Source organism: Ambystoma mexicanum, chromosome 12 (genome assembly GCF_040938575.1).
Source record: "Ambystoma mexicanum isolate Mex_15411 chromosome 12, UKY_AmexF1_1, whole genome shotgun sequence".
Classification (NCBI taxonomy): Eukaryota; Metazoa; Chordata; class Amphibia; order Caudata; family Ambystomatidae; genus Ambystoma; species Ambystoma mexicanum.
This window is the reverse complement of record NC_090936.1, coordinates 21,531,472-21,542,082: the sequence shown is the minus strand read 5'-3', so window position 1 is coordinate 21,542,082 and position 10,611 is coordinate 21,531,472. Positions and strand designations below refer to the sequence as shown.

Here is a 10,611-nt window from a genome sequence, read left to right as displayed (position 1 = left end):
TTCCTGAGTTTTTGATGTGAAATGGGAGGCCAAAGCCGTGCAGAGGGCCTGGGCAGGAAGAGAAGTGCAAATGGCGGTCTTATTGGCAAGTTCCTTACAGATTTTGAAGAGTAAACTCGAGCATGACTTATATTCACAGTTTAGCATGCCACCTTGACAGTGCGCCCATAGCTGTGTAGTTGTTGGCACGTGGGTGCCCATCTCACACCCATGCGCAGGTGTGGTTTATGTGGTGGACGTGTTCTTGCACACAGGGCACTGGGATGACATTGGGACAATCTTGAAACAATGTCCAGTGCACCCTCTTCCCACAGTGCATGGTGGCAGGGAGCCCCGACCTTTGAACTTGCGTATACAGTCTTTACGCATGTCAGGACCGAGCCATGCAACTTTGCGTGCCTTGGAGAGTGAGCGTTAGGAAGACATTGGGTCTCGGGTGAAAGTCGAGTTTCCCTGCACTTTGACCTCGATGGATCCCTGAGGGTTTGAAATGTGGAGGCTGGCGTCTGTCTGGCCCAATGGACCACCTGCTGCTTTTCATATTCTGCATCACTTTTGAGGAGCACCAACATGAACTAATACCCTTAGAATATGTAAAATAAGAACGTCTCCCTCCAAATATCAGAATTCCTGATCAATAATGCTTTAACTAGTGATAAGAGAACACTGAATGCATCACGCCACCGCCGTGCAGTAATTTGCCAGCACACGCCCTTCTCAGGGGTGGTTGCACACTTCAACTGACTCGTGCAACTGACTAGTACAACTCACTAATGCAACTGACTAGTGCAACCAACGGCTCAAACCGACTATTGCAACTCACTAGTACAACCGACTAGTACAACTGACTAGTACAACTGACCAGTGCAACTGACTAGACTAGTGCAACCGACGACTAGTGCAACTGACTAGTGCAACCGACTAGTGCAACTCACTAGTGCAACCCAAACCGACTATTGCAACTCACTAGTGCAACCGACTAGTGCAACCGACTAGTGCAACTCACTAGTACAACTGACTAGTGCAACTGACTAAACTAGTGCAACCGACGACTAGTGCAACCAACTAGTGCAACTGACTAGTGCAACCTACGGCTCAAACCGACTATTGCAACTCACTAGTGCAACCGAATATTGCAACTCACTAGTGCAACCGACTAGTGCAACTCACTAGTACAACTGTACAACTGACTAGTGCAACTGACTAAACTAGTGCAACCGACGACTAGTGCAACCAACTAGTGCAACTGACTAGTGCAACCGACTAGTGCAACCTACGGCTCCCCAGTAAGTGTCAAGTCTGATCACCCCGGGGATTTCATGACAGACACAAAGCAATAGTGTAAAAAAAAATTGGCTACAATAGGGGTCGATGCACAAATGTTTTTCTGGAGTTTCATTGTTTTTCTGTTCTTTTTTATTGTTTTGATGTATAACACATTCTGGCGCAATTTGCATCAAGGAACAGCGCAAATGACACCCATGTCTCCATGACCGTTAACACACTGAAGCGTGCAGAATGGGTGCCGCAAGGGAGGTGCCAGTTAATGTGTGGCTTTGTGAAAGGGTGCTTCACTTGAAACGAAGAACGCACCCACAAGGTTGGGACCTGGGATGTACCAAATGTATGCTCCTTAATGTACAGCTAAGCAGTGATAATGTAGTGTTTGCTGTCACAAAGCTATGCTATGGCATGTATAACGCGCCTATACACAAGTGTTTCAAGTTCCTTCAGTTCCTTTCATATATTCAGTGTACTATGTTTTTTGTCTTTTTTCGTGAAGTCTGGCTCTTTGTTTCTTTACTTTTTCATATAAATGTTGCTGCTTTTTAGGCGTTCCCCCTCCGCCCACCCCCCTCCCTCCTAGATAGGGCTGTCTATGCGCGGCTTTGAAGGATGAAGGGGGCGCGCACTGCTGCTTGGGCGGCCCGCGCGCTGTCACACTGCTCGCCCTTTACCCCCTCCCCTCCCCTCCTTTTACTTCGCTGCCTGATTTCAGGAGACAGCTCTTACGAGCCGAGTCCCCTTAGTGCGCCCCAGGGCTTGCGCGCATCCGCGGACTCTGCGCACTGCGCGCAGCCCTCCCGAGGCTACCCGGAGGAATTTGCTTGCTAACCAGAGAGCCGTCGCCCGCAGGAGGGGAGGGCGGGAGGGGCGGCGAGCTGAAGGGAGGCTGTGCTCATCCCTCCCGGCCGTGCTCTTCTCGGGAAGCCCTCTCTGCCAGCCCGGGCTGCGGGCGTATTTTATGCATGGAAGGAACTTGAGACGTCCACACCACACGCGCACCGTGCACGGGGGACGCCTCCGGGTGCGTGCACACACCGCCACATTGCCGAAGCTCTCCGGCCAGCTGAGTGGGGCATCCTTGGTAATTATCAGGGGGGCTGCGCGCCTCTGTCCCATCATTGGACGGGAATAAGCAGGATGAAAACAGACGTGCAAGTGCGGAGCAACAGTTCCCAGGCAGACGGTGCCACGGCAACGGGAGGCGGACTTGGGTGCCAGCTCTGGGGCACACAGGCTGGCGAGTGCGCGTGAACTTGCGAGGCCAGGAGCGCCGGCCGCGGGTCCGCTGTGCGCCGGGGCTTACAGCTCTTATATCGGGGAGCACGCCGCTTCTTCATTAATTATTTATCCATCATTCCAGCGGTGGCGCTGAGGCTTGGATCCGGTGGCATGGCTGCAAGAGTCGCCCTGGGCACGGGCTTGTGACTGTGCCCACTGGCTCCCACCATGCGGTGCCCTGCGAACTTGGCACTGTGCGCTCTCGCCGTGTGGGCTGCAGCTGCGTCTGCCCAGTGGGCAGCCAGCCCCGTTCCAACTGGGGAGAGGTCTGACCTGGGCAGACGCCCCCAAATGACAGAGAACACTTTAAAGAACGCGTCTCTCCACCCCTCCAAGGAATCGAAGGTGCCAGGGCAGGCCCGGGGGTCGGAGCTGCGCGCTGGACCCCCACTGGACCTTGGTGTGGGCAGCAGCAGAGCAGGAAATGGGCAGCCCAGGGAGCAGCTGGCAGCCAGTCAGGAGGCAAAGTTCATCCCTGGGAGTTATGTAGCCATGGAAACTGGAAGCACACTTTTTAGGATGCCACATGGCACCAAAGAGGACGGGCGACCTGCACCGGGCACTTACCACACAAGGAGCAAGAGGGGCGCCGGTGACCCCAAAGGGAAGAAAGCCAGAGGGAAAAATAAAACCCAAACCAATGAGGATTTGCACAGGGCTCACGTGGATGAGTCGGTCCACAGTCAACCAGAGTCAACAGGTCCCTACTACCTGCCTTGGAATGACTCCTCCCCCGGTGACGACCTTGAGATCAACCAGCCTCTGGCGCCCCCCCGAAACTCCAGCGGCAAGCGACCCCAGCTGAGGAACCCCTTCTACCCGCTGACCGAGGACTCCTACGGGGCCTACGCCGTCATGTGCCTGGCCGTGGTCATCTTCACTGTCGGCATCGTGGGCAACATGGCGGTCATGTGCATCGTCTGCCACAACTACTACATGCGGAGTATCTCCAACTCGCTGCTGGCCAACCTGGCCTTCTGGGACTTCCTGATCATCTTCTTCTGCCTGCCCTTGGTCATCTTCCACGAGCTCTCCAAGCGCTGGCTGCTGGAAGACTTCTCCTGCAAGATCGTGCCGTACATTGAGGTAATGACGCGTGCCTGCACCCTCCGCTAGCAAGTGGTAATTGACTCTTGGCGAGTAAGAAATGATATGTTGTGCATTTGTGTAGAAGTCAGTGGCTAGTGACTTTTTATGGCTGGCTAGTAGCTTGCAACTTACCCAAGAATTGCATGCACAGAACCCCGGCTGACTCACTAGGGTTGAAGGAAGTGTGAACAATTCCCACTTCAGTTGTCTAATGTGGACCTTGTGCATTTCACTTGGGTACATTATTATTATGGTATTTACTGAGCGCTGACCTGGCTTCGAGAAGCATCGGAGCTCTTTACAGAGGTATACAACAGTACAGATGCATAATGGAGCACTTTACAGAGGTATACAACAGTACAGATGCATAATGGAGCACTTTACAGAGGTATACAACAGTACAGATGCATAACGGAGCACTTTACATATGTATACAACAGTACAGATGCATAACAGAGTGCCTTACAGAGGGATACAACAGTACAGGTGCATAACAGGGTGCACTTTACAGAGGTATAAAATAGTACAGATGCATAACAAAGTGCTTTACAGAGGTGTACAATGATAGAGATACACATCGGAGAGCTTTACAGAGGTATACAACAGTACAGATGCATAGCAGTGCACTTTACAGAGCTATATACGATACAGATGCATAATAGAGCCCTTTCCAGAGGTAATCAATACAGATGCATAATGAAGCGCTTTACAGGGTATACAACAGTATAGATGCATAAGGGAGCGCTTTACAGAGGTATATAACAGTACAGTGCATAACAGAGCGCTTTACAGAGGTATACACCAATACAGATACATAACATGGGTGTTTGTAATGCTTTCCTTCTCTGGAACAGCTCCTTGGTACACAAAGTTTCTGGATGATGGCGTGCCATCTGCCCCTTCCTCCTACTTTTTGAAACCACCCTTTTCTTTTTCAAGATGGGAAAAGTCACTTTCTTGGGCTGTTAATCTGTTAATTGCCTGCTGGTTTAATCTCGACACAAGTACCCCTCGCCCCACCTTCAAGCTCTACAGCCGCTCATTAGTCTTTAAAAATAAGTCGGCTTTGGTTCAGTGCCAGGCTCTCTCACACACATCCAGGGGCACTGCCAAGCAGTATGCGAGCCAGCTGGCTGCCAACGTGTCACCAGCCTGGATGCCCACTTTGAAAAAGCCCCTGGATGCTGCCAGTGCTGGGCAGCGGTCTCGAGCCGGGTGCCAGGCTTTCCACTGGACGCAGGGTTCCATCACAGACGATGAGGCTGTTGGGTGAGAAGGGCGGCACGCTATGCCACCTCACTTAACTCAGCAGTACACATCTGGGAAATACGGGGCAACAGAAATACAGATATATGCTCTGAGGTGGAAGTGGGCATTTGCAAAAGCTCCAGGGAGTAACCCGAGGTCGCCTTGCAGATGGGGGTATTGCATTTATAAGGCAACGGGGCACTGCTTACAGGTGGCGCACCCATGGGGTGCAGGGGAGCTCAGAGGGGCATGGGATGGCGAGGGCAGAGGGGCTCTGGAGTGGGATAAGAGAAGTAGGTTTAAGTGGAGACCCCCTTGCAGTGAGAACACTATGAGCAGGACAGGGTAGGGTGAGGGAAGAGGGCCAGGGCTTGTCATCTGCAGTGTTTTTGTAATTTTTTTAAACTCATGACATAGGAGCCAGGCACACAGGACTTTGGGTCACGTGCTAATACTGGGACTGAAATCCAGGTCTTCAGGTTCAAAGGTCATGAATGCAGCCACCTCCTTTGTGAGCACATTGTGCTTCTTTGTGCAGGATACTGTGGATTGGCACAGTCACCTGTCTAAGGTTTCTCTGCTTTCTTGGCATGCTAAGGGGCTAAGCAAAGCCGTTGCCCCTCTTTTACACGCTTCCACCCATATTGGGAGGTTCACACTGCTAAGAGAACCTGTCCAGCCTAACGTATAGCATGGGATGGGGGACAAAATGTATCCCATAGCAGGACCTTCCTAAAAACTGTACCTCGTTCTCTAATCTGAAATCTGCCACAAACCTGCTTTTTTGGACCCAACATTAATACCACTTCTACGAGCAAGGGAAAATCATGCCTGCATGTTGCCCTCAACATTATTCCCGCCATCCTAAGATGTGTTGCCCCTGCATTTGTTAGCCATGCTGTCGATGGCCTCCTCGCCTGTTCATTTCTTCGCTATCGCCAGCGTTGCGGGCAAAGTTAACAGCAGTGTTTGCTTCCGGGCATATGATGACACACAGTGTTTTTTTTTGTAATTTGTCTATAAAGTGCCAGGCTATTATGCAGGTCTATGCAAAAAGAACGAGCATACTCGTCCTTGGCACTTAAGGGGTTAAGAAAGATGTCTGTGTTGCACGCTATAGCAGTCCGAAGGAGCTATGGAATAAGGCCTGTATTGGGTGCCGCGTGCGTACAGTTTCTCACCTCCTTCTTCAGCTGTTTCGCTGCATGTGCTAATTGCTATCTGTACGCAGTGCCGGATGTCTGGGTGGCCTGGTGTGAGCCTACAGTAAATTAGCACCCTTCTCCGGCAGCTGTGTGTAAGCTTGCAGGGCGTAGTATCACTTCTGGGAGGACGTGGAAACCAGGCCATGTTGGCATGGCCTAGAAGAGCAAACACAAAGAGTCGATGGCTGGAAGGTTTGGAATGAATCTTAACCTCTATGAGAGTCCACTGGTAACCAACCAGGTCTGTATCGGGGGAGGGGAGGCCACATTAGGGAACACAAATTGTTCCCTCCGTTCTGGGTTTAAGCCATGTCTGGGAACTCGGGATGTTCCCTAATTCCTAAATGTAGCTTGCAAGGCGATTGTGGGGAATCGTGCTGTGTCCTGCCCCCCCAACCCCTCCACCTGCACTTCCCATCGAGCGACTGCTGCCCAGGGGAACTAAGGATGTAGGAATGTCTCTGCCCACAATTCCTGAGGGGCCGCTCTCTAGTAAAGCGCCGGTCTCGAACAACTTAGCCTTTCCTCCTCCCGAGGTACCTAAATCAAGCGCCATTCAAAATAACGCCTGTTATTACAGCGCTTAGGAGCTGGAGGAATCTGATATGAAGCGCTGTGTAAGAACGCAAGTTAATATTATTCAGCCTTAGCACACGTTTAAGAACAATAAGCACTAGAGATCCTGAGATGGCACAGTTTAATTGGTGCGCACGAGTTAAGATGTTTCTAAAGTGCGCACTTAAAGACCCACGCATCCTGGGGTGATATATACCATCCTGTCCACCAGGTTCCATGTGATAATATCCCCACAAAAATGTTGCCATACAAGAATGTAGCCTATGCAATTTCCCGTCGACTATACGTATGGCAACAGTATTCATGGGGACAATATTGCCTGATACCGTCCACCAGTGGCTACTGAGAGAGTGAAGAATGGATTTCACTCAAACGTGTGTTTCCAGAGCCAACAGACCTCCTCTCCATTTCAGATACTGGATGTTTGTTCCCTGAAAAAGAGCCTTTCACATAAGCTCTTCTTGACATCAGATAGTTTCTGGTAGGCTGGACCATCCAGCAGTCCCTGGTTAAAAGCCTACAGAATCAATCAGACTGTATTGCCACTCAGGGAGCTCGTCAAGGCCCTGAATCGCAAAGCAGGGAACCTTGGATTCCATTTGACCACCTCCGGCTTTGAAAACCACTGGGAGAGCAGGGCCTCTGGTGTCCAGCACCGCTCTTCTGGAACACCGTACCTGCAGACCTCAAGACAGAGCCGCCACACACGTGCCAGAGGAAGGAGCTGCAAATCCTTGCTTACATGCATGATTGTGCCATGAGACATTAGTCCACCACCCTCCTACCAACCCCTTTCCCTGACCTGCACCCCCGGCTCCCTAGCCAAGTGCACACTTAGCATTCATATAAACTGCTTCCCCAAACTTTGGCAAAATCAGAAGGTTGGGTGCAGTTCAAACTTTTCCATAGTTCTGAAGAAGCATCATGGATGCCCTGGCACGGCTGCTGGCCGGAGGCGCATAGAGTAAGCTTTATTGGTTCAGATGGCTCTCCAGATGCTTTGGGCTATGGCTCCCATAATCCATCACCATTGACTGTTAGCCAGGGCTGATGGGAGTCGCAGTCCAAAACACCCATTGACTGCTAGAAAAAGCTGATGAAAGTTGTAGTCCAAACATCTCTAGAGCCTTAAACTGAGGAGCCCTATATTAGGGGGCAGAGCTGAAGCCTCTGATGCAGTGACTTTCAGGCTGCCATGTGTACCAGTGAACAGAAGGACAGCACTGATAGTTTGGTAACTGAGTGTTAACATGTATACGACACACACTACAGGGGGGGCACGGCTGGGTGCAGGGTTATTCCAATAACACCTTAAAGAATCATGGTATCTTCCAGGACCCAGCCAGGGCACTAAGAATCTGGAAAGTTTTCCATATCTGTGAAGTTTACATCAGCGGTTTCCCCGCAGCCTGATGCCTGCGGGCTTACAGCGTGTTACAAGCTCATAGACATAGACAGACATAGACGGTGGACAAATTAGAAAGCTCAATTCCCCCGTCACATCGTGGTTCACTTTGCAAGAGTCAAAATCCGAGGAACAGACGGTGCATCATAAAAATACATCCATGTATAGTCTAGAGGTTAAGTTGGTGAGTTATGCTGAACTTCTATGCATCTGGTATCTAACAAAAAAAGGTTCTCTTTTAACCTGTTCTGCATAACATCAGCCCTCCCACAGTCAATGAGTGAAACTGAATGTCTTTAATCAAAGCATGTCTTCTCAAAATGAATTGATCCACACGTCCATCAAGTCTCCATTACTGAATCCCCAGGTGGTGGCCATCCTTGACCTCTAGAAGAAGCTATAGATTGGAATACCCTCTGGCGGTCTCAACGAAATACTGGTGCTATTAATACTTTCAAGCTTTTTCTTATGAACTCATTGTGGTCCGGAGGGCTTTTCCTGGACGCCCACAATGTTGCAGATGTCATGGCTGTAGATTTCCACCAGCGATGTGCCACGGGCGGCTGTCCAGATGTTTTGAACATCTCCCATGACCCCTCATCATTGACTAGTCTGGCCTGGTTCATGTGGGTAGCGATGTGCAACGGGCGGCTGTCCAGATGTTCTGAACATCTCCCATGTCCCCTCATCATTGACTAGTCTGGCCTGGGCCATGTGGGTAGCGATGTGCAACGGGCGGCTGTCCAGATGTTCTGAACATCTCCCATGACTCCTCATCATTGACTAGTCTGGCCTGGGCCATGTGGGTAGCGATGTGCAACGGGCGTTTGTCCAGATGTTCTGAACATCTCCCATGTCCCCTCATCACTGACTAGTCTGGCCTGGTCCATGTGGGTAGCGATGTGCAACGGGCGGCTGTCCAGATGTTCTGAACATCTCCTATGACCCCTCATTGACTAGTCTGGCCTGGTTCATGTGGGTAGTGATGTGCAAGTGGCGGCTGTCCAGATGTTATGAACATCTCCCATGACCCCTCATCATTGACTAGTCTGGCCTGGTCCATGTGGGTAGCGATGTGCAACGGGCAGCTGTCCAGATGTTCTGAACATCTCCCATGACCCCTCATCATTGACTAGTCTGGCCTGGTTCATGTGGGTAGCGATGTGCAATGGGCGGCTGTCCAGATGTTCTGAACATCTCCCATGTCCCCTCATCATTGCTTGTCTGGCCTGGTCTATGTGGGTAGCGATATGCAACGGGCGGCTGTCCAGAAGTTTTGAACATCTCCCATGACCCCTCATCATTGACTAGTCTGGCCTGGTTCGTGTGGGTGGTACCAAGCATCTGGGGGAGATCAGGTTTGCAAAATGTTGGTTCATGCCGTCTCAGAATAATTAAGATGTTACCGGTCCAGTTTGCAATGGTGGGCTTCAGGAAGGTACCATTAGACACTTGTATTCTTCCGGAACTTGCTCTTCTGGCTCCAGTAGGCAGGGTGTATCAACTTGTCTTGAAAAATACTCTCCTGTGCTTTAAAAATGTTGACTCGCTGCTTCAATATGTAGCTGGCCCCAACATTGCTTCAAAAATAACTTGTTTCCTCCTTAATCGATTATTCATGGTGGGGTGGTGCTATCCCGGTCTCCTGGCACTGCCCCATTCATTTCACCCTCTATGGTGGATGGCGCGTTCAGATGATTCTCTCCAATCCCGGAAGTCTGGGCATTCGCCTCCCTTTTCTCTTCCCTTACTTGCTTCTCTTTATCTCTGTGGTTAATATCGTTGATTAGGTCTCTCTTCCAGCACATCTGCCACACCTCCCGTTCTCTTGGCGTGGCTCTTTCCAATTTGCGACACCATAGTCACTCAGCACAGAAATCATGTCTGCCTTGACTCTCTTGCCTCTCGCTTGCAGTTTCTCTGCAGATGTTTGATTTCTCAGGGACATGCGACCCTCAAATCCCATCCCCACTGGGTTCAATATCACACCGATCTCACACAACACTTGAGGCAGGGGTATCAGATTTTGACTTGGATGCATCTCGTATGTGGTGGCGATAGTGAACGGAGGATAGCACAGGAGCAACGCGCTGGCCATGGAAGCAAGACCAAGCAGAGCAACAGTAGTTCGAATCTCCAATCCCGGATCCACGCTTAGAAATCGAACTCGGGTATTAAGTGCATTATAAAAACACAATTAAAATAAAAGAGCAATCACCCACTAACCTTCTTCTGGAGTCCCACTAACCTCACTGACAGATTCCTTTTGATGATTGAAAGTGAAGAAAGACTTGTCCTGATGCATGCAGCTATGGCTCTTCGCCACAATGCATCAAACATAGTAAGCGTGTGCATCACTTGGAAAATCTACTCTTCATCTGTGATAAGAGGACTTGCAGGAATGCTCTTTGTATGTGGTGTCTGGGACCACCAGTGTCGGTGAGCATGGGAATTGTTTTGCTACTTTTTTGGGTATGTATCTTGAGATAATACATGCCTGCTACTATTGTTTGCATTCTGGCA

The 10,611-nt window shown here is 50.4% G+C and overlaps 1 protein-coding gene across 1 annotated transcript in view; it reads left to right on the top strand.

Moving 5' to 3' along the window:
- Nucleotides 1-1,908: 1,908 nt before the first annotated feature.
- GPR37 (G protein-coupled receptor 37) overlaps nucleotides 1,909-10,611 on the top strand; it is an 83,238-nt gene continuing 74,535 nt past the window's right edge. The window contains exon 1 of the mRNA XM_069627839.1: nucleotides 1,909-3,651. Coding sequence (XP_069483940.1) covers nucleotides 2,734-3,651 — 918 coding nt within the window. The 5' untranslated portion in view covers nucleotides 1,909-2,733. The remainder of the gene's footprint in view (nucleotides 3,652-10,611) is intronic.